Genomic DNA, 24,305 nt, shown 5'->3' with positions numbered 1-24,305 from the left:
TACATTAGAAAAATAAGCTTTAAAAATAGGTTTTTCATTTTAAGGGTTTGTAAGCTTAAAATACCCCAACGTGTTAAATGTCAAAATAAATTGTTTCAGTAAGTACTAATTCTGACTTCTTAAATATCTAGGATGTTTAGCAATTACGGATGGTAGTGAAGTGTCCAAGAGGACTAGAATGCATTCATTCTAGTACAATAAGTTCTTAACGTGTCTAAAGTAGTGCCAGGAGAGAGATGGAATTGAGCAAGACAAGTTATAGCAGTGCTGGAACACTGCATAAATTCAACAGCAACGTGGTTAAGGGATCCAGAAAATGGTAACTGTATCAAGTGCTTCGCAGATGGGTGTTAAACACATTTTAAGCCAATAGGACCATCCCAGGTTCACTGAACCCTGGGCTATTAAGAAGTAAAAAAAAAAAAAAGGTAACCTATAAAATATGCAGAAATGAAAGGGAAAAAATGACTGGTCTAATTGTTATGGCAGCAAAAAACTGAAAACAAAGTGAAAGCCACTAATAATGGGGAGCTGTTAAATAATGAGAGAAATAGAATATGAATGATCCATTATAAAGAATAAGGTAATCTCTGTACTGTTAGTACTCAAAGCAACAACTTTGATATCACCTAGGAGTTTGTCAGAAACGCAAAATCTCAGAAATGTTCATCCAGAACTACTAAATCAAAATCTGTATTTTATCAAGATTCCCAAGTGATTTCTATGCCTATCAAAGTTTGAGAAGTACTGCTCAACATGGAAAGATTTCAATGAGAAAAGTAAATGTAAAAATCTTTACATAATTTGATTTTTTTTCTTTTTTCTTTTTTTGTCTCACTCTGTCGCCCAGGCTGGAGTGCTGTGGTGTGATCTTGGGTCACTGCAACCTCTGCCTCCTGGGTTCAAGCAGTTCTCCTGTCTCAGCCTCCTGAGACATTCGCTCGCCTCCAGGCCCAGCTAATTTTTGTAATTTTCAGTAGAGATGCGGTTTCACCGTATTGGTCAGGTTGGTCTCGAACTCCTGACCTCAGGTGATCCATCCATCTTGGCCTGCCAAATGCTGGGATTACAGGTCTGAGCCACAGAGCCCAGCCAATCTGTTTATTCTAAATCAAATACATATACGTACACATACATATGATCAATAAAAAGTTACTTTCATTGAAAAAAATGTGAATTACAAAGGGATGACTTGTTCAGGCACAAATTTTTGTCATCAGATAAAGTCACAATGCTTAGTGGACCAGACACTGTAAAGGTCCCATAGTTGATACTTTCCTTAGAACTATAATATTGGTAAAAGGTAATGAATACTACCTTGCCTGCCTCAGTTCTTTGCCTTTTTTTCACTCTTTTCTGTTCCCTATGTTGTCTTGATTCATCATCTTGCCCTGTTTGAATGCTGTTCTTTTAGAACATATTACAGTCTGGCTTATCTTAAAACTAACTGTGTTATGTGGGTGTGGGGTAGGGGCAGGGAAGTGGCTCTCCCTCTTTGAGCTCCATAAGGTTACAAGCTGTGTCTTACTCATATCTTCCATTTCTAAGACTTTACACAGAACCAGGCACAGAATAAGTGTTCAGTAAATATCTATTGAGTAAAATTATCTTGGGTTTGTAGTAGTAACAATAAGTAATTAGAATTTTAAGAGGAGTCTTCCCCCTCCTGTCTCTGGTTAGGCAACAGCATTTCAGGACTGTAAGTATTTCTTAATTTACTAACAGTTTTATATTCAGAAAGCTTTGTTTTTAATTTTTTTAAATATTTAGTGCAGCACAAAATTACTAAGACAACATTGAAAGCATGGTAACGCCATTGTGGATAAATGCAATGCAATGTAATTTTCTAACTTCATTTGTGGTAAAGCGTGAATATGGAAAAGCCATTTGCATTAAAAAAACTGTCTACCTATTTAAATGCGGCATTTGTCTGTGAAGACATCTATCATTAGTATGACTGATAACCTGCTAATAATTCTATGTACCTGGACCAAGTCCATACAATTAGAAGATGATGGGCAAGATAAGGTATTCTGGATAAAGTTTAAATAGCCTGTCATTATTTTTGCCTCTGACTCACCCTATAAAGTAAATTTTCAACTTCATTTGTGTTATGGGAAAATGCACTGAGAGAATTTTTGCTGAGAGTTGATTGTGATCTATATTGCAGAATCATGTGTAATTAGAAGACGTACATTTGGGGTAATGGCTAGAGATAGAGCTGTCTAATTGGGCAGCATTTGGCTCCGGATTGTCTTAAGCATCTCCTGCTGCCTGTACCTAGGACTGTTTAGTTTCCCAATGGCTAGGGAGGCCCATGGAGCATCCGTTTCCTGACGATACAGGAGACTGGATACCCATGATGACTTGCACAGGGAAGGAGACCTGTCTGCTGTGTTCCCTCTTTTTGTCAGTTTATCTCTGCAGTTGTTCTGTGATTCAGCTTTCCATAGGTGTTTCTGTGCTTAGGCTCTCCCTACATAGTTTGACAAGCTCATTGTCCCCTTTCTTAGATAATTCTTTTGGAATCTTTATTTATTCTTGTTCTTCGTATAAATAAAATATCTGGGGCCTTTTTGAACTTAGACGCAAATGAACTTAGATATTTACTCTCATAATTAGTGAGGCGGTACTTGTAAAACCAAAGTTCTGTTAATTAAATATGTTTGGATAACTTGGGTTTAACACATATAAACAGATTTCCTGACTGTGGGACTTAACAAAATCTTTTGTAGTAAACTGTGTATTAGAAATCTTCAGGAGTGAAGTATCATGTACAGTGTTTCTTAAACTGATTCTGTTGGTGAGGATGTTGGCAGTATCCTATTCAAAAAAATCACACTTTAGGAACTACTGGCTTAGATAATACAACACATCTTTAACTGTACAGGGAAGCTATGTAGTTAACAAACGTATACTTTTTTAGGTGAACACTTTTAGTTTTGGCATACTAAGACCTGAAATACTGTGAGACCAATTGTATTTTTCCTAATGTTCAATAATATAAATACTTGTTAAAAATGTTTAACAGAGCATCACTTAAATAAGTGTGAATATCCCTGTGGCATTTTGTGTGACACTGGTATAGCATTGAGAAGATGCAGATGGATGTTACAGCCCACATCTTACTGATTGAATGACACTGGACAACCAGTTTTCTTTTATGTAAATTTAGATAACTACTCCATCTATAAGGATTGAAAGAAGTGGATATAAAATATAAAATACACTAATAATGGGAATGCTTGTTGTAAATAGTGTTTTTGTTAACAACATTCCCTTACATACAACTAAATCAATATTTTTGGTTAAAAGTGAAGGAGGCGCTTAGAGTTCGTGTCCTTGTTTTCCCTTTGGTGTCTTGGATACATGTGAAACTATAGAGAGGGCAGCCAGTGACCGGGTCACTCTGAAATACCATGGTGTCTCAGATGTCTTTTCTTCTCTGGATCGGTGCAGCAAACCAGTGCTACCTAACCTCCTTCAGGCCACTGTAAAAGAGTGCACACAATTTAGGATTCCTCTGTTGCCCTAAAACTACCACATGGTAAATTTAATACATCTACCTTGTAGTGACTTCAATTTTGTTAATAAATTTTATTTGTGTTTTCTTTTGGTCATTTATGTATTAATAGATTTTTAAAGGCATGATGTTCTAGAATTTCTTTAAAACATTCAGACAAATTACATGTTGGATGGATGGAGTGGTCATATTAATTTCTATGTTGTTTTCAACCAACCAGTGAAATACTTTCATACATTTTTGCTTTATGCGTCTTTCCCTAATTCCCAGTTTTATCATAGCTCTGAAAGACATTTTACTTTGAACCTGTAAATGGAATTATCCACTTCTGACATTTATACTTTATTTGAATTTTTTCAACTGGTATTTGAAGACATGTTTGAATCTATGTGTAGGTGTATGTAATATTGTACTGAAAAACAGCAACACAAGATAAAGTATGGTATCTAAGAAAATGTTTCACCTTAATTCATGTAGAAAAACAGATATTTCTGGGTAGAAAAGAAGATTGGTGAAGAATGTTGATTACATGAAGTGAAATACAATTTAACAGAAAAGCAAAATTGGATGTAAAAGATTAGATTGTTTTACTAATGTAAATAATTTCCCTGGTAAACAAACACAATTAAGCTATATATTTGAATTTTTATATAAATAAAAAATCAACATTGGAAAATAAAACCCAAGAATAATAATAATTCTCATTCTGTCACCTAGGCTGGAGTGCAGTGGAGTGTTCTCGGCTCACTGCAACCTCCGCCTCCCGGGTTCAAGCGATTCTCTTGCCTCAGCCTCCTGAATAGCTGTGATTACAGGTGCTCACCACAACACCCAGTTAACTTTTGCATTTTTAGTAGAGACAGGGTTTTGTCATGTTGGCCAGGCTGTTTGCAAACTCCTGACCTCAGGTGATCCACCTGCCTTGGCCTCTTAAAGTGCTGGGATTACCCGGCTTTGTCATGGTTTCTAAGAGTTTAGATGCATGTTAGCTGGTGTCATTATTCTGAATGAAAATGGCATATACTCTTGTCAGATGACAGATATTGAGGGAGCCAACAGGATGGGATTTTGCTATAAAAGGAGGCTTAAGAAGAAAGAGCCAACAGGTGATGATAACTTCAAGAAGAGGGGAAGGAGGAATAGACTAAACTTTGTATAAACACATGAAAAAAATCTTAAAATCTTAGAGCATCAATATACCTGCAAAGAATATACACAGAGGCAACTTATTTTCGCTATATAGCAGTAGAAGAAAGTCACCATGGCAATCTGAAATTGTGTAAACAATGAGTATCTATTAAAAAAAAACTTGATGATTTCATTTTTCTAGCTTCTCTTCATTTTTTGTTAAAAAGTTTCTATTCAATGCCATAAATGTGTGGGTGGATCATAAAAATGACATCACACAGAGTGAATTGTTAAGTGTGGTGTCCTCTAAAACACATACTACCTAATTTATCTTATTATTCCTGATGACATATAAAATCCAAACATCATCTTTCCATAATCTGGCCACCCCAGCTGTCTTAGAGGCCAGCACAGTGAAAGTCTGAGTGAGAATAATGGACAGAACCATCCATTGGTTTTCTTCCCTCCCAACTAAACATAAATAACTTTTCATGAGCTCACATTTATCAGTAAAAGGGAATAAATTCAAAACGTTCTGCATTTGATTGTTATGAATCCATATTAAGTAAATTGTGGAGAGAATTTTATTGAATGAAATTGAAGAGCTTAATGTTAAAAGGAATGACTTGGAGAATGATGGTAAACACTTGGAATTATTCATTATCTGTCCAGATAGCTTGCATGTTGCATGTAATTATTTTAACTTCCTTGCAAGTTTGTTATGGGAACCAAAAGTATGAACTCCAAGAATCTAGTGTGATTCTGAGAGTCGAGGCTGAATTTCTGGCATCAGCATAAAATGTTTTTTTGTTGTTGTTGTTCCTTAATGAGAGACTAACTAGAGATTAAGATATATGGCAGAGAGCCAGTCTTAAAGTGTCAAGGTTAGGAAAATTAAAAATTCATAGAAATAGGACAAGGACAGCTTGAGGTAGCCCTTTCAAGGATCAGAAAAAAGCTTATTTGAGAAGGGGAACAAAAATCAAAAGAATCCTCTTCACTATTATCAGCTCTACCATATATCCTTTTCAAAGAATGGTCAATTTTACTAAAATATGCATAGGGGACACAGGACACCTACCTTTTCCAGTAGCTGGCGAAGTTGCCTGCTTTTGGCATCCCGGGAACACAGGTTTTGTTCTGGAGCAACGACTGTGCAAATGCACCGCCCATCAGGATCCTGAGCTGAGCTGTACACCTGCCACCCTTCTTTAGGACTAATCTGAGTCTGAGGAAACCAATGGGAAACACAAAACACAGACTCCCGTTATAAGATAAAGAGAGCATTGGTTTGTAGCATTTCAAGCAAAACACCTTTTTTGACCATTTAAATTTATGTTTTCATTCTTTAAAGTTAGGAGAGAGCTATTACACACTTTACATAGGCAGCATAGCTTCATTCAGTATACCTTTCTTATCAATCTCCAAAACAAAATCCTTTCTCGTCTTTAGGTGCTATATTAGTAAGTGATTTTGATATCATACTATTTCCTAATGCTTTTTTTTCCCATATTGTGACATTTTAGTGTAATTTAAGAAGCATCTACTAACTACTTAATCACATCTGGCTAGTCTTTTTGCATATGATCTTCTCAACAGTAAATGGCAATTGCTACTCCTAATATATTATTTTCTAATTATAATTCTTGCATGATATTCTGAAACAAAGTCCTGTTGCAAGGAGGTTTTCCATATGTTGAAGACTTAATTATTAATAAAGTAGGAAAGATACCATTGATGGTATAAGGTAAAAATAATTAGACCAGTACTGTTTTGCAAGAAATGCAGACTCAGAGGACTTAGAGTTTTTGGCAGAGTCTGCCAAATTGATTTTCCCAATAAATTCTGTGCATGTATCACCTACCTTCTTAAAACTCAATTGTGAAGTGGTGGTATTCCAGTTCTACTGCAGTTTATCCCTGATTTATGTTTCTAGATGTATATTGCATACCATCCAACAGGAACCTTTACTCTAACCAAACTGATCTGTGTGTATCATGCAGGCATGCTATGTTGATTCATGTCTTCATATGTTGCTCATTTCATTCTTCCTGCTAGGAATGCCTTCTTTATAAACCATCAATTTATTCAGCCCTTGTGATTTCTACCTGTTGTGAAGAAATTGCCTGTACTATTCATTCAGCATTTAATGTATATTTTCTAGAATTGTCATTTGCCTTTCATATATCTCACTTCAACAGTTAGCTTGTAGCCACCTTTTTGTTTTGCTTTATTTTTTGTTTGTTTTGTTTTGACACAAAGTCTCACTCTGTCATCCAGGCTGGAGTTCAGGGGTGAGATCATAGCCCACTGCAGCCTCCTGGGATCAAGCGATCCTCCCACCTCAGCTGAGATCACGGCTCACTACGTCTGCTTCCCATGTTCAAGCGATTCTCCTCCCTCAGCCTCCCGAGTAGCTGGGATTACAGGAATGCACCACCATGCCTGGCTGATTTTTGCATTTTCAGTAGAGATGGGGTTTCACTGAGTTGGCCAAGCTGGTTTTGAATTCCTAGGCTCATGTGATTCACCCACCTTGGCCTCCCAAAGTGCTAGAATTTCAGACATGAACCATTGCACCCAGCCCAGCTATTAGAAATGTAAATATTTCTCATTTGCCCTATCAAGTACACTTTATCAAGCACAAAGATGAGCATTATTATTTTTTTATCAAATCATTTTTTCAGCAAAAACATTAATAGACTTCCAAATTATGTACACCAAAGAAATTTATTTTCATTTTATGGCAGTGGAAGAAAGTTACTACATGTAGATTTGAAATTTTGTAAACTAGAAATGTCTATATTAATAATCTTGATGGTTCTATTTTTCTAGCTTCTCTTAGTTTTCCATAGGAAATTCCTTCCTTTTATTATACTGACAGAAGCTATTTTAGTAGAGATGGGTTTCTCCATGTTGGCCAGGCTGGTCTTGGACTCCTGATCCCAGGGGATCCATCTGTCTTGGCTTCCCAAAGTACTGGGATTACAGGCGTAAGCCACCATGCAAATTCCTGGAGGAACTAAATCACGAACCAGGCTGACTTCTTTTTCCATAGATTTACCATAGGCTGTGGAGCCTTCTTTCTCTAGAATTCACAGCACAACAGACACAGTCTCCTGCATATTTTGTCACAGGTTCCAGCTCATAACATGCCATAAACCACCACACAGGTCTTTTCCTTTTGAAAGCTTAAATGATAACTACTTCAAGGTACTGATAGGTCTTCCAACAGCAATCATGGACTAATATTGGGGATGTTAAAAATTATAAACTCAAGAAACTCACGAAGATATCACAGTCATTGTCCTTGATCTGTTATATAAAGCAAATGATGGCAGACATATTGTTTGAATCTCTTATTTTCTAATTCTTTTTTTTTTTTTAATTTAGTTCATAGAAGTTTCCAATGGTGCCTTTTATTTCTGAGGGTCAGACTCATTAACAGTCTCCACATCCCTTCTTTCTAGCTCTTATGCCTGAATATTCAGTTAGGATAGAAAGATGTTCTTAAAATTATACATTATCAAAATTAGATAAGATCTTAGAGATTACTGGATTATTATTTTAGTATTTTTTAAAATGCAGACTACCCACAGAAAGGAGATAGAAACAGCGTAGCAGAATGATTTCAGTGATATAATTAAAGGTTCAAGTTGAGTAACAGTATGCAATTGACATATCTGGACATAGGTCCTGAAGTTTTAGCTGGACCTCTCCAAACACTGGACACAAATCTAAAATATTTCAGAAAATTAAGGCTTGTCACTAGGATAAATTAAGCTATTGGACAAAGGAGCAGGAGGCACCCAATTATAATATTAAAATATTTTAACAACAATCCAAACACTGATTATGAAACCTGGCAGCATTAATATTGATGTGCACTTGCTAAGTGTTTGGCTAACTAGTGTGGAGCTTATCATGACAGAGTTCTACGTCAGTTGCTCTCTGGAACTGGAGAAGTGGGAAAGGTGAAGAGGGTTTAATGTTCATTTAGCATTTCCCCTGAAGTGTCAGCTCAGTACAAGTAAAGACTCCAGACTTGTTTGTACTTCCAGTTGTCTTATTGTAAGAGTCAGTGAAAAAAGCCATGACCTTCTCTAATACAGACTTACTTTGAATGATCTAAACTATAAAAAGTTACCTTTTTGACAAGAAAAAGGTAACTCAAAAGAGCAAAAACCTAATAGAAAAGATGAGTGCTTGACAGTCCTGTGGGTTTTGATAGAGACCTCTCTGTTGGGGTCAATGATAAATAGAAGAAGCTTTATGAGTATTTCTAGTGTTCTCTTTTAGAGAACCCGTGCTGGCATTGAAATGAGAATCAAAATAAAACCAGCTAAAACCTCAAATGGAAGGACATAGTTAGATGTTTTTTGGATACCCATAAGAAAAGACTTGCTCCAATTTTAACTTATAAGAGCAATTATTCAGGTGTCAATAAAGCATGCAATAGTAATAGCAATCATTAATGGAATTCTGTTCATTACTTGGCAGTTCATATGTGCTATTGCTTTTGAATATCATAATATCCCTAAGGACTAGGGGGTGTTATTCTGCCCATTATTCAGATGAGGAAACAGAGGCAGGAAGGAACTTGCTCAAAGTCACACGGGGAGTATCAGTGAGTAGGGAGATTTGTGTCAATCAGCATTTTAAGCAAACCTGGGTTTTGTACTCAGTCTTATTTCAGAGATTTAAACTTTTTTTTTTTTTTTTTGAGATAGGGTGTCTCTCTGTTGTCCAAGCTGAAGTGCAGTGGGGCGATCTCAGCTCACTGAAATCACTGCCTCCTGAGCTCAAGTGTTATTCCCATCTCAGTCTCCTGAGTAGATGAGACTAGACACACATCATCATGCCTAGTTAATTTTTCTATCATTTTTGGTGATGGAGTTTCATCATGTTGCTCAGGCTGGATTCAAATGCCTGGGCTCAAGCAATTTGCCCACCTCAGCCTCCCAGCAGAGACTGAAATTTAACCACCACACTACACCATCAATTATTTTAGTCCCCTTTCATACTTAATGATTATAACCTAGGGATTATTTTCTGAATGGCTGTGAAGCCCAGTGCTTAGACCTGGAAGGTGCATATACTTTATTGGTACCCAAAGCATTAATAATCACAGTGATTACTGATGCAGTTCTCTTTGAACCTTTTGTGTTAATTGGAAGAACTAAATGAAGTATTTAGCAGTTTTTAATATTGTAAAACTCATAAAATATTTAAGAATGCTCTAATTAGGAGAACTAAAATGATAATTTTAACAATTGTATTTCAAGTCTGGATTCTTTGCTTATAAATTAATTACAGAGCTGTGCTTTATAAATACAAAACTACTGTATGACAGTTCTAAAGCTTCAGGGCCTCTGTAATGTGAAAGAAGGATCTTGAAGCTTGACAGGTAAAAGTAAAAAATAATCAAACTACCTGATATTTCAATAGATTTTTTGCTTATAAAATCGCTTCTCTTGTTTTAGTCTTACTTCTCTTGAACCAACTATTGTTAGGAATAGACAGCATTTTTATTTACTTATGGGGAGATTGGAAACTAAGAATCAAAGAATTTAAACATATTTTTTCAAGTCATCCATTTAGTTGCTGTCATACATAGGACTTATACCAGTTTTCCCTAATTTTTAGCCCAGAGCTTTTTATGCTCAACCCCTTTGGATAAATGTAAATAGACCATCTATGTCCATTCACCGGTAACCATAAACAGTGCTGTAGAGGAGACAGACCCCACTGCGGTTGATGGGAAGAGATGCACCCAGGCAGATAAAGGGCATAATTCAGACAGTATGGAAACAAGCAGACATTGGTACCCCAGAGGAACAGATAGCAGTAAAGGCTCTGCAATATATAATCAGATATTCCTGTGGAAGGCACTGCAATCAGTTATGTCTAGATGGAAGGACAGGCAAGGTAAGAGAATTCTGATCCTTTGAACAGAAGAAAATCAACTGAATGGATATTGCTAGATGTTTTGTATTATGCTGATTTTCTGGGTATTTCATACAAAGGGCCAAAAGGGATATAGCTACTGAAAGAGGTGTTCAGATGGAGGACATAAAGCCAAAATAAATCTGTTTGTTAAAACGGATTTGATTTAGAGGGAAGATACCTGAGTGATGAAAAATCCTTGAGACATTTTCTGGCTGAAGATAGGCTTGGTCCCAGAGAGTGAAATGCGATTTAGCATGCTAATGAGTTCAGTGTGGAGAGAAGAGAAATGTGAGGACAGGAATTAGATGTCTACAGACCATGCCAAAAGAAGCTGTGTTCTGGAGGACATGTTAATAAAGAAAATATGTTAATATGTTAATATTAGCATATTAATATTAATGTGTTAATATGTAAAATATGTTAATATGTCACTGCAGAGCTGTTTTCTTGTTATTACTTATAAGAATACTTAGAACTGAAGTAAGAAATGCATATTCTTCACTGAAGGAAACCTCCAGGCTTTAAGAAAAAAACAATTGCAAAAGAAAAAAATAAATAATGAACAAAAACCAAAGACAATTATCAAATTTAGGTTAGGGTACAGTGGCTGAGGCCTATAATCCCAACACTTTGGGAGGCTGAGGCAGGTGGATGGCTTGAGCCCAGAAGTTTGAGACCAGCCTGGGCAACGTAATGAGACCCCCCCATCTCTAGGAAAAAATACAAAAATTAGCCCAGCATGGTAGCCTATAGTCCCAGCTACTCAGTGGGGTGAGGAAGGGGGGCCGCTGAGGTAGGAGGATGACTTGAGCCTGGGAAGTTGAGGCTACTATGAGCTGAGATAGTGCCATGGCACTACAGCCTAGGTGACAGAGTGAGACCCTGTCTCAAAAGAATAATAATAATAAATTTAGGTTGGTCACCTCTGCTCAGACTCTTTGGAAATCACAATGACTTCGAGTTAGGAAGGTCCTTAAAAGTCATATTTAGTCCCCTGTCTTTTCACACAATGAAACATCGACAAATTCTCCTTGTGAATCCATTCAACCTCTGCATAAAAGGGATTTCACTGCTTTACAGGCAGCCCCTTCCACTGAAAAACGCAAAGGGACATGAGCTGAACTTCTCTCTTTGCAGTTTCCCTACTTTAGCCCTACTTTTTCTTCAGCCACTTAAACTAGAATAAAACTACTCTCTTATTCACGTGACAATTCTTCTATAAGAAAGCAATGATCATATTCTCTGTCACCATCAAGATTTGCCATTCTGTTCTCTCATCTAGCATCTCTCCTTAATTCATTCAATTGCCCTATCACAAAATGAACATTATCTAAGAGTTTAGGGAAGAAAAAGAATTTGGGGGAAAAACAGTCATATACAAATTAGTTAAATCAAATGTGTTCATCCAGGACTAAAACACATTGCTTAACTGAGGTTAAAAAACTTAGAAGATATTGACAGTTCATTTCAGGGTATTCTACTCATTTTACAGAACTTTAAATTGACTAAATCATCAAAGTATTTATTTATGAGGAGAAGCCAGCTGGACCTTTGAAAATGTACCAAAACAAATGACATGCCCACAGGTCCCTTCCAGGCCTCTGCCCACCACAGCAGTAGGGCTGACTGTTTGAGAACAGCAGGTGTCTGCTGAATGTCCTCAGCTTTTTTAATTGGTCTTTCCCAGGGTCTTCCTGGTGGGAAGGCCACAGCGTGGGGGATTTCTCAGAAGCTCAGCCTCAAGGGAAAGTTACTCTGTATTCAAGGGGAGCGCCAGGGGGAGCCTGAGCCTTCTAAGAGCTGAGGCTTCCTCTGCTCAGAAACCAATTCCTCCAAAGGCTGATGGGCCCAGTGGATAGATTGGAAGGGAAATAAAAAAAAAGAAAGAAAACACACCAACAAGAAGGATAAAGGAATGTTTCAAAATTCTGAAAAAAGCAAGAGGGAGCTTATTCCCCTAATAAGGAGCTGTATTTAACTACTTACTATAAAAACATCCTAGAAATTTAAAAACCTTTTACAGCTTTTGAGATAATCAAATGTGCCCTGTTTCAGTGGCACCTGCCATACATTGATTTAATTGCCACGGAATGATTTAAACCCAATTTTTGGGGGCTTTCTTTTTCCAGGTCATTTGAAACTATCATTCTAAAAAAGGACTATGCTCATATTTGTATAAATCTGCTTTTCTTAAACCATCATATTTGTGTTAATCTGGTTTTTTAACCTCCACATATTCCATGAACACACAAATTTCAAGACCTCTGTGTGTGTGTGTGTGTGTGTGTGTGTGTGTGTGTGTGTCTGGTATACTGCAGGTTTATCCCACTCATACTGTTTAAAGTGAGAACATGGAGTGAGAAAATTGATGAGAAGAGCTGGTTTACTACTTTACAGCAATACTTAGTGAGCTAGGGAGCTGTCAACCCTTCCATCTAAGGGAAACGTCTTGCTGGCCCTCCATGTGGAAGTAGCAGCAAGGATACCTTGGAATTACTTGAGAGGCAGCAGGATGAATCCCCTAAGCAAAAGAACCACTTTCACTGCTTTGCCACAATGTCTAAAATGCCCACAAAGGAGAATTTTTTTCTTCTTTATGAATATACAAATTTTGGGAATGGTTATGACATAATTGAGAGTATAGCTTTTCTCCAACTGTGAGGCCAGGGAGATGAGAAAATATACTAAAAAAAATAAAGGTGTTTGTGTGTAGGAGGAAAAAAGAAGAATCCAGGGACCTGGGAATAATCTGAGCAGGGCAGGGAGAACCTAGTGGGGCACCAGGGCCACGAGGGCCAGTGACTGGCAAAGGCAATGGTGAAAGGACTTCGCTGAGTAGGGAGGTAGTCATGTAACTTGGTTCTGCACTTGGCTCTGCCGTTAACCAAAGGGGGGAAATCTGATTGGTGGCTTACATATTTCCAGTTAGTCTCCCCATTTGTAAAATAGGGAGGCTGAGTGAGATCAGTCATATTTCAAACTAAATTCTTGAGAGCTCTAAGGTTTCTGAGGAGATGTCTTGATTGAGGAAAGGAGCTGATTGTGTGGGGAGATAGTACGTGGTGGAGGCCCAGTTAATGCCTCTCCCAAATATTTATCCGACCCATGACCTCTTTCATATTTTGAATTTTCATTTCGTTTCATTCAAAAATATGTATTTAGCACATAGAAAATTTAATTTAAAAAAAAACTCTGCTGCTAAAAATAGTATGAATGTAATTGGCTTGATGGTTTCTGAGATCCTTTCAACCTTTCTAGCATTCACATCTTATGTTCCTAGCATTCATTCTTCACCATGGAAATCTTAACATATGACCACTCATTTGGATAATTAGGGAAATGTCATAGACATTACTCTTCTGTAAAACGTACTAAAAATAAAAAAAAGAAACACCCAAAAAAGCTTTTCTCCATTCCAGTGAATACCATTTACTGATTTATTATCAGTGGCCATAGGGAACACTTTCCTAAATTTTCTGTTTCTGTTCTTTTTTCTGTTTTTGCAAAGAGGGGGCAACAAAAGTAAGAACTGTCTGTGTCAAAACATACACATATATACAACAATGCTTTATAGTTTTCAAGTAACAATATTTCAATCAGTAAGTAAAGATATTTAATTCACTTGCAGGATAACTAGAAGTCCTAAGATAATCATGTATAATTTTGGAAATTTGTTTCTCATTAGTCAACTTTAAAAAAATAACCAAGCCAATGTCTATGTACACAAAAAATACACATGTCAGAATCAAGATGCCATGTTTGAAATACAACTCATTCATTAGTAGCTCCGTTTACATTCATTATCCTGAAAGAGTTAACTCAACAATGAGGTTGTTGAAATCAGGTACTTGGACATTGAAAAAAAAATGGGCTCAGTAAATATTAGACAGTGTGTTTGTTTTGTAATTATTTATTGATGTCTATCCTGCTTTCTTTATAACTCCAAATGTTTTACGTCCCTCCTGCCAAGCCACTTGATGAAGGTAGGGAAGAGACTCTCAGCAATGGAGGCTCTGGGGTTCCGTAAGTAACCTAAAGGAAATGAAAATGTAAAAGCAGGTCAAAGTGTGCCTTGTATGTGCTCTGCTGGTGCCTTAAGCACTGGGAGAATTGGGCAAGTTATGCAATTATTTGGTCAGACTTTGGCTGATAGATTATTATTAGTAACTGCAAACAACTCTCGAATATGGAGGGCTACTTTCTTTTCATACCTGACTTCTCTGACCTATTGGAGTAACCCACATGAAAGTGAAAACCCCTGTTTTGCCTCTGTACCTTTTATTTCAGGGCAGAGGAATTAATTTCTAAGAAATTCCTTTTATTTGAATTTGTAAATTCCTATTTCGCAAATGAACAGTTTTCATTTCCTTAGAAATATCAAACATGTTCCTCACTGAACCTTGCTTCAAACTATCAGAAAATACTTTGTTAGAATGTAGGGAGAATTAAAAAGCCATTAATTTTAGATGAGTGAAGATTATACAAGACAGATTTGTGACAGGAAGTCTTTATAAAATATTAAAAAATACAGAAATATGGTTTTATCAAGTAAGTTTTATATTGTTCGTATTTCTTAGCTTTCTTAAAGGATTTTTGGGCAGCCTTTAAATTGCCGAGGCTTTTTTTTTTTCATTTATACTTAAAGGATGCTGGTTTCTTTGAGTGAATTCATTGCAAATAGTCACAGGCATTGCTTTCCAAGGAAGAATCTGCAATAGTAAAACTAGATTTGACAGAATATACTTTGTAGCTACTTTGTGGGAAAAATTACGAAGATTTTTACAGCTATTAAAAGAAGTTAAAGAATAAGAAAACATATTTAAGAATTGCCCACGTTTCCAAGTAATGTAGTTACATTAAAGCTTTTCATCCTAAGAATTTGACTCAAGTATTCTCTTTCATAGCTTTACTTCTCAAGCAGTTCATTTCTGGGCTGTAACTATAAAGTATTCATAAATAAATATCTGTGTCTAAAGTTACCATATAGACACTACATTTTTGAAGCCGACCTGTAAAGGGAGAAGCAACATCTCAGCCTTTGCAATTTACAAAACAAAGCCCACTAAATGCACTCACTTCTCAAGATGGCCAAACCCACTGAAGTAACTTACTAAGGTATCCGGCGGCGTCGACAGCCTCGTGGTGTTCAGTCCCACCAAGGATGGGAGAGTTTGGGACATCCAGTTTGAGATCATTGCCATGGTACTAAGCACAGCGCCAAGCTTCAGCAGTGGAGGACTCATTGCTGTGGAGCTAATGAGTTTTCATAGTGACTTGATTAGGATCCCGGTGCCGGGCTGGCAGCGGGAGGCGTGACTGCAGCGCCACATCCACAGCATGAAAAGAGATCAACTTCCCCAGCTCTAATCACCCGGGAAAGCTTACGGAATCTCCTTCCCCTACCCTCCTGGGAAGTGCCCTGCCCTTCTTTCTCCTCCCTTACCAGACGTTTTGCTGGATCATCAAACAAAATATTCTTGATCGTCTTGGTTGGTAATTATCAGAGAGCAGAGGTTGGAGGGAGGCGGAAACTTGAGCTTTCCCAGCTCCACTTTAGTTACCATCAACAGAATCCATTTCCTCTGGGGTTTGTGTAAGTATAATCAGCTACTCTTTATCTTTCATTAAAAAAAAATACACCTTTAAATGGAGGTCTGCCAAAGTGCACATTTCAAACACCAAACTTAATATCTACAGATTTCTCTGGGCAAGGACAGAGTGCTTTTAGGAAGAACATGAAAATAAAGTCAGCCAATAATTTCCAAGATGATCATATTGAGAGTAGGAGATAACTTTTTTTTAATTAAGAAAATAACATAAAATTAGCATAATTGCTTTAAAAATATAGTCAAAGATTAATAGCTACTGCCTGTGGCAAACATTACCTTTAGGCATCATACACCTGAACAGACAGAAAAGGCAGCCTTGCAGAGAAACATCTCTTACAGAAATTTTCTATGTGTTTCCAGTTTTGCTTTTGAGACTGAAGGCTTTGCTCCGTAGGTGTTCAGTCACACAGGAAACTCACTTAACTCTATTTTCAGTTTGTGAGGAATGACACACTGATACGGAAAGTCTCTAACTTGAGAGAACATGGGATTTAGCATAAAAGGCGCAGGACTTGGAGTAAGGAAGTCTGAGGATCTAGTCTCTGTTCTCCTCTAGTTAAGCCATGTGATTGGCCAGTGACAAGATTTCTTGGCTTCAGTTTTTAATACAATATATGGTTATTGGAATACATGCTCTCCAAGGCCCCTTCCAGCTCTCAAGTTCAATAATCTGTTTATTAGATTCCATTGGCAAATGGGGTATATGGAATTCAGGGTTTATGGGTAACTTTATTATATTCTTTTCATAAATACTGTAAATTGCTCACATCCAAATCTCAGGTTCCAAGTGAAACAAAACAGAGGTCTTTGTCTTGCCCAATATATGTGCTTTAGAATAAAAATATAAAAAAAAGACACACAAAAAAATGGCTGAGTGAAAACTAAATGAAAAGGAATTGGTTAAAAAAGGAAAAATATTGTTTTGATTTCTTAGGAGAATTCTGGATTTGTTTGTATTTGGAATCTTCAGTCAAAGATATATATTCTTCTTAAACAATTTTGGCAGGAGAAATAAAGAACATGTCCTTAATAAAATTGAAAGAGATACATATTTATAGTGTGGGTATACTTTATTCTCAAAAACAGCTTTAAACTCGGGCGCATGCTAATAGACTCCTCAAAACTTCCTTGCAACTATTAGCTTAGAATCCAGGCCAGTTAGTTTTCTCAAAATATATCCAAATGATTTCAACTGACTTCTATTTTTTAACCACAGTGCCCAAAAACCAAATATTATTACTTTTCTATTCCTTCAAAAATCATGCCATATAAGAAACCAATAAAGACACAATAGTTTATATATTAAACTTAGCAGAAAGTCTTGTGAAATTTTACATTAGTAGTATAATGTGGTAATGACAAAAAGCAAAGTAGATTTACAAATCTAATGTTTGAAAAATACACCTGGAACTCTCTCTGACTTTAACAAAGGTGGGGGATGTCTTTTCAAGGGCTTACTTTCCAAAATTGAAAGATAATATACATGTAATTACTAGGTAATTTAAGAAATGAGGTGGCAAATGGTAATTACACTTATTAATGAACTATCAGTCCACAGAATAATAGCATTTTCAGAAGAACATAAGATTGAATGTCAGGGGAAAACAGTGCTCTTATTTGCAAATTACAAAGAAAGGAAGAAATAGAGAAAAACAATACAAATGGAATGCCTCTTGCAATTTTCCAGAGATGCAAATTACTACCCTAAAGAATTGAAGTAGCACAATGATAAAAGTTTATGATTCGGTGATGTTTATGAACAACATAAAAGCTAAATGGTGTTGTTTTTAGAACAGGTTTAAATGACACACATTGAAGTAGAAAAGCTCAAATTACAATAATTATTAGTTGTGGGAAATAAAAATAACTGCAATTTGCAGAAGGCTAAGTAGTTTGGATTATTCTCTTCGTCTGCTAAAGTGATACTCATTTTAAAAGTTGAGTCCTAGTTTGCCAATGGAAGAAGGGATTAGTCTAGTTAGAAGTAGTGGACTGTGTTCAGAGCAAGCAACCCGGTGGTTGCAGAACTTCCACAAGCGTAGTGTGAGTGGGAACATGACCACTGTCAATGAGATGAGGCTGGAAACGCTGGCTGTGAACAGCTGCAAGGCCTTCAGTGTCACCCGAAAGTGTTTGGACATTATCTTGTATGTAATTCAGGAGTTTAAAGCAAAGCAGTAAGATTATTAGTTTTACGTCGTGAATCATTGCTCTGTCATTTTTATGATACAGGATAGACAGGTGGGGGCTGCAGAAAGTGCAATGCCTATCAGAGACAGGAAGGTCACTTAGAGGTATGTTCTCACATTTTCGGCAAGAGATGATGAGGTCCTGAAATAATAAACTGTCAGTGAGGTTGAAAAGGATGAATTCCGTAGAGGTTTGCATGAGAATTGGCAGTCCTCAGTGATTGAATAAATGTGAGGCAGTGGAAATCACCTGGGAGAATTTTTAGTTTTGGGGTTTGGATGATGAGTGCCAATCGTCAGAAGAAGATATACAGGTAGATATAACTTTATGAGGATAGAATTCGTTGTCACCTGATATAAGTTAGCTGTAGGACAGAGGGTCACTGGACGATAATGTGCCTCACACCTGGAGTTCAGAAAAGAATTAATTTTCCCAGGCCACAAAACCTTAATGGCCTAGTGAAAATAATGTGTCCTACATATACGAAAAAAATGGTTAACTTAAAAATACAGTTTTGAAACTACCACGATTTTCATTTATTCAATTCATGGTAATCTATACATTTGATTCCTTATACAGTCATTCTTAAAAATAACAAATCAAAATCTATCACTAGTAAATAGTGAAATATTACTAAATCTAATAATCTCACAAAAATGTGACTTGACTACACACTTATTTTCTTTGTAGAATTTCATAGTGGATCAATAACTATATAACCTACAATTGTGCATTATTGTTCATGGAATGCTGAAAGCTATTGATATATTTATTCATTTGATTTTTTTAATAGTAGCCTGTCCTTTTTATTACCCAGAGAATATATTTCATGATAGACTTAAATAGTAAATAATTAATAAGCAAGTAAATATTGAGTGAGAATGACTCATAGGTAATTTTATATAATTGGCATGTTCTGTCATTTAAATTTAATTTGTTATTTAATTTGTAGAGCAAAAGCTAAATGTTGCTTTAATGACCCTGCACAGACATATAATAATATATATTTCCTAATTTGGGACTGTAGGTGTGGTAGATTTGGGAAGGTGTCTAGAAAACACAACCTAGGTAGATATGAAAAATCAAACACATGAAAAAAACCTGATGACCACAGAAAATATGGCAGAAAATGAACAGTTAATGAAGTAATTGCTACCTAAAGGTTTGACTTTAGGAAAAATGAGAAGAGATTTAGATTGCTTGCTAAACAGCAGAAGCTTTAAGAAGAAATAGTGCACTTGTACTTTATTTTTATTATTTAAAGCAAAATTTAAATTTATGAATGGCTTCAGGCAGAAGGGAAAGTGGCTTATTAGATATAGTTGTAAAGGTAAAAATATGGGGCTGAAGAAATTATTGAAGGAGAGGGAGGAGAAGGGAAGAAAAAAGATGAGAAGGAGGTTAGCAACTGGGTAGAACATCGAAAAATGAACTGTATTGATTGATGAAATCAGAGTGACCGCTAGAAAAAAACAGTGGGCTCTTGTTAGCAAGGTAAGTAGGAAAAATAAGAAGAGTAGCATAAAATAGAAGGAAGTCGAAGACAGAGTATTTGTGTTGAAATCACTTGGGGAATGCTGGATTCCCTGGATGACCAGGTACAGAAATAGCTCTCCACCTGCTATGGCACCTTAAAGCAGTTTAGTGGATAGTCCTCAAGATTCTTCCACTTAACTAGAAAGATACCATTGACTAAGTCAGTCTCTCAGTCTCCATTTTTATTACCTGTAAAATGAAGATAGAAGTACCGATGTGAAATGGCTATTTGAGAGACTGAACGAGATGATATATTTTGAAAGCGTCTATAGTATATCAAATGCAGAATCAATGGCAACCCTATTTTTGATAAGAAATACCATGATTTGAGAACCAAAAAGAGTAGACCAGCTGAGGGAACAATCAGGCCTAGGGAAGGTGGAAAGTTTTGCAGCTTTGCAAAGGGGTAGCTCAGTGGAGCTTGGACAGTAATAATACAACTTTGCTGCATGACACCATCAGCCTGTGGCTCTGTGGCTAATAGTCCAAGTTAAAGTAGAGGAAAGGGACCAATTGACATTTTTGCTTCCTTCTTCATTGAAATATCAAGGTAATTACTAGAAAACTTCCATAAGGTCCCACTACCATATTTGCTTACTTCCTCACCTGTGCCCACATACTGTTCCTTCTTTCTGGTTGCGATGGACAAATTGACTGTGTTCCTAGGTAAGGAAGATCTCTCCTCTGTGCAATAAATCAGTTATTTTGGACAACCACACATAAGAATTACCTGCAAGCCTGTTAAGATCCAAATTCCTAAGCCTCACCCGAGTCTGTTTTAGTTTTAGGGCAGGACAAAATAATTTGCATTTCTAACAAGCTCTCAGATGATGCTCATGGTGCAATTCTTGGCCACCCCTTTGCATAGACTACCCTAGGTTATATCTCTCTTACCTACTCAAAAAGAACTCTTACTTCCTCTTTTTCCAGCATCAATAAAGTTTCCCTCCCAGCATCATATAATAAATACCACTGTACGTTTCCTACTTTAAATGCAAACAAATAAACTTTCTTGATCATATTTTCTCTGCAGGTCTACCATTTCTCACTCTCCCTTTACAGCATACCCTCTTGAAAGAATTAATACTCACTGTCTTCAATTTCTCTCTTCCAAATTGCATTTTTGTTTACGCTTCTCCACTCAACTGACACTGCTTTCATCGGGCTACCAGTGACCCCCAGATTGCTAATCTAGCAGTCCATTCTCAGTCCCCAGCTTTCTTAACCTATGAGCAGCATGCATGAGAATTTTACTTTCTCCTTTTTGAAATAATTTTTTCACTTGGCTTCAAGGATGCCACACTCAGTAGTCTTCCTCCAATTTTATGGCCTCTCTTTCTTAGTGTCATTTGCTGATTCTTCCTCATCTATATGCTAATGATTCCCAAATTCATTTTTTCCCAGCAGACCTCTTCTATCAATTCAGACCTGCATATCCAATTATCTACTTGACATCTCCACTTCAATGTTTAATAGACATCTTAAATTGAGTGCTTTGAAAAAATGAGCTTCTGTTATGACTCCCCAACCCCCCAAAATCTTTTCAGAAAACAAAAATATACCAAACAGATAAACAACAAAGATACACATGCAGCCATTCCTGCAATCTTCCCATTTCAGTTAATTGGCAACACTATGGCTAAGTGGCTCAGGCCAAAACGTTAAGTTTCAAACTTAATGTGTTTTCCTCCACATCTCTTATCAATTCAGCCAGCCAGTCCTTTAATGTCTACTCTCAAAATGTACCCAATATTTAAGTATTTTGCACCATCCCCGCCACCATTATGCTGACTCAAGCCTCCACTGTGTTTTATCTGGATTGTTAACAAAAGTCATGAGTGGCTGGGTGCAGTGGCTTATGCCTGTAATCCCAGCACTTTGGGAGGCTAAAATGGATGAATCACCTAAAGTCAGGAGTTTGCGACCAGCCTGGGCAACGTGGTAAAACCCTGTCTCTACTAAAAATACAAATAAATAAATAAAATAAATAAATACATAAGCAAGCCGGGTGTGGTGGTGCATGCCTGTAATCGCAGCCACTTAGAAGGAGAATTGCTTGAACCTGGGAGGCAGGGGTTGCAGTGGACCGAGATCATGCCACTGCATTCCAGCCTGGGAAACAGAGTGAGACTCCATCTCAAAAAAAAAAAAAAAAAGAGACATGAGTTATTGACCTTACATCACTTCAGCCCATTCTAACCACTGCCCACCAGCATTATCTTATAAATCAGATTATGTTATTCCAATACCTAGATACCCACTCTCTCATGATGAAGGTCAAAATATTTAGCTTGCACTGTAAAGTTCTAAAAAATCTGGCCTCCTCTTATCACTCTGATTTCATTTATTTTAACTCTCCCCTTTGTTAACTCCACTGGAACACTCTGTCCCCCTGGTTGTTTCTCAGAGATGCAAGGCAATCTTCCACCTCAGGGCCTTTGCACTTACTCTTCTCTCATGGAATTGCAATCTCTCACATATCTTCTCACTTTGTTTTCTCCTTCCTCCCAAGATCATCTCGCATAAGGTCTTTTCTGGCCACACTATCTAAAATGTCTACTCTTGTCATCTGGTTGCTTTATATCGTCTTTTGCTGCTTTACTTTTTTTCTCCTTAGAACTAGTTAGCATTCTATATATTTTATTTATACATCTGACTTATGTTTTCTGTACTAGAAATCAAGCTCTGTGAGGGATAAATGATTCCTGATTTCTTTACCGGGGTATTCCTAGCCTAGAAGAGTGTCTAGCACATAGTAGTTTCACAATAAATATTTACGAGATGAATGGATAAATGAATATGTTATATTTAATTTCTAGCCTGCTCTCAGTTAAAAAAAAAAAAACTTTTAATGTGAATATACAGTAGAACCCATTCTTGCAAAATAAACCAGTACAATATATTCCAGTATTGTGTTAGGCACGTATTTTTTACGTGCGCATGATGGATGTATATGTGGGTAATGGATAGTGAAAAGTTTGAAACATTATGCTTGTAGTTGTGGGTGTCTTTTCCTTCCAGTTTTTGCAGGTAGAATGCAAGCACCTTAAGTCTAAGCCAAGAAGTACTAGCTCCGACTCTGATTCTGTCTTCTGCTGATAAGCTTCAAGAGTCACTGGAAAGCTACATAAATATGGAAGCAATCTTTTCTTCTTGCCTTTGACTAGCCAAATTTTTCTCTAATAGCATAGGGATGGTAGAAGGGGCTGTTTGCTATGTAAAGAATACTTTTAAAAAGCCATTTCACTATCTCTATGTATATCAAGTATCATGTTGTACAATCTCAATAAATATAAAATTTAAAAAAGAAAAGACAGATTTTTTTTTTTAAAGAATGATTTAGAGAAGATGGAGATCCGAGTCTATGTTCACTCAAATCTTCAGTCTGGCCCTTGGCAACCAATTAGGGACCACTTGTAGATCCTAGAATTCAGTGCTTTGCCATTTTTGCCTTGAGGTTTCAATATAGCCTTAAGAGTACTCACTAATGAAAGAATGAATTTAGAATGAAAAACATTTGCAAAGTTCTTTAAAGGAAGGATTTCTGTCTTCCCATCTTTGCCTTCATCTGTGAAGCTGACTGATGCTCTATAAGCCCGGGGGATCCTCCCTTGGCAGCTGTTGTTGCTACTTCAAAGGAGAAAAAATGGATGTGTGGGAGAGAAATATATATTCAGGGCAAACAGGTTTTTTTTTTCCTCTTTCTACTCAAAATTGAAGAAGTGGGAATATGTAAATCCAGGATTAGTCTAGAAAAAAAAAAAAAAAAAAGAATACAGAGTGCAGTGACAGAAGCCTTCAGCTTGGTCACTACCTTGCTCTGGGTCTTAGGTTCTTCAAATAGGAAATAAAGATATTAAACTGAATTTCCCATCTAGCCCCTTCCGTAAAATAGTGCCACTCTCAAGAGCCAGTATCTAGCCCTGCAGTCTCACATGTACCCTTTCCCGGCACTAGGAGATGACTAGTCGTGTGACCTCCCAGAGCTGCTGTGTTCTCATGTGTATGTTGGGGATAATAAGTGATGCTACTCTGTTGGTATTTGTGCGGACAAAATAAACTGCTACCCTACCTATTACAGGGTCTGGAACATGATCAGTGCTCAATGAATGTTTGTCATCACGATGTGAAAGACATGTATGCACAGTCTACCCATCTTCATGGAAGAAAGAATAAGGACATATATTGTTAGTGACAAGCGAAGTTCATCAAACTTTGGAGTAAATTAACAATCTAAAAGTTTATCTTTAGAGTTTAAATATTCATCTTTCTAATATGGTTTGTTCATAGGGATTGACTTCAAACATTCTAGAAAGTATATAAAATATGCCTGTCCTATGTTTTATTGAGGAGCTTCCTTATTTAAGCCT

At 36.8% G+C, this 24,305-nt stretch overlaps 1 protein-coding gene and 1 long non-coding RNA gene across 4 annotated transcripts in view; one reads left to right on the top strand and one right to left on the bottom strand.

Annotated features, from left to right (window-relative positions):
- Positions 1 to 24,305, top strand: part of LOC141580336 (uncharacterized) — a 494,168-nt gene that overhangs the window by 235,848 nt on the left and 234,015 nt on the right. The window lies entirely within an intron of this gene.
- OLFM3 (olfactomedin 3) overlaps positions 1 to 24,305 on the bottom strand; it is a 194,021-nt gene that overhangs the window by 25,695 nt on the left and 144,021 nt on the right. The window contains exons 1-2 of one of the 2 annotated variants that reach the window (XM_074381333.1): positions 15,712 to 19,042; positions 5,733 to 5,879 (exon numbers count right to left, since the gene is read on the bottom strand). In XM_074381333.1, coding sequence (XP_074237434.1) covers positions 5,733 to 5,879; positions 15,712 to 15,843 — 279 coding nt within the window. In that variant the 5' untranslated portion in view covers positions 15,844 to 19,042. Of the gene's footprint in view, positions 1 to 5,732; positions 5,880 to 15,711; positions 19,043 to 24,305 lie in introns of those variants that run through there. The other variant, XM_010343804.3, reaches the window with a different exon arrangement.

This window comes from Saimiri boliviensis, chromosome 11 (genome assembly GCF_048565385.1).
Source record: "Saimiri boliviensis isolate mSaiBol1 chromosome 11, mSaiBol1.pri, whole genome shotgun sequence".
NCBI lineage: Eukaryota > Metazoa > Chordata > Mammalia > Primates > Cebidae > Saimiri > Saimiri boliviensis.
The sequence above is the reverse complement of the archived record's forward strand: the minus strand, read 5'-3'. Positions and strand labels throughout refer to the sequence as shown.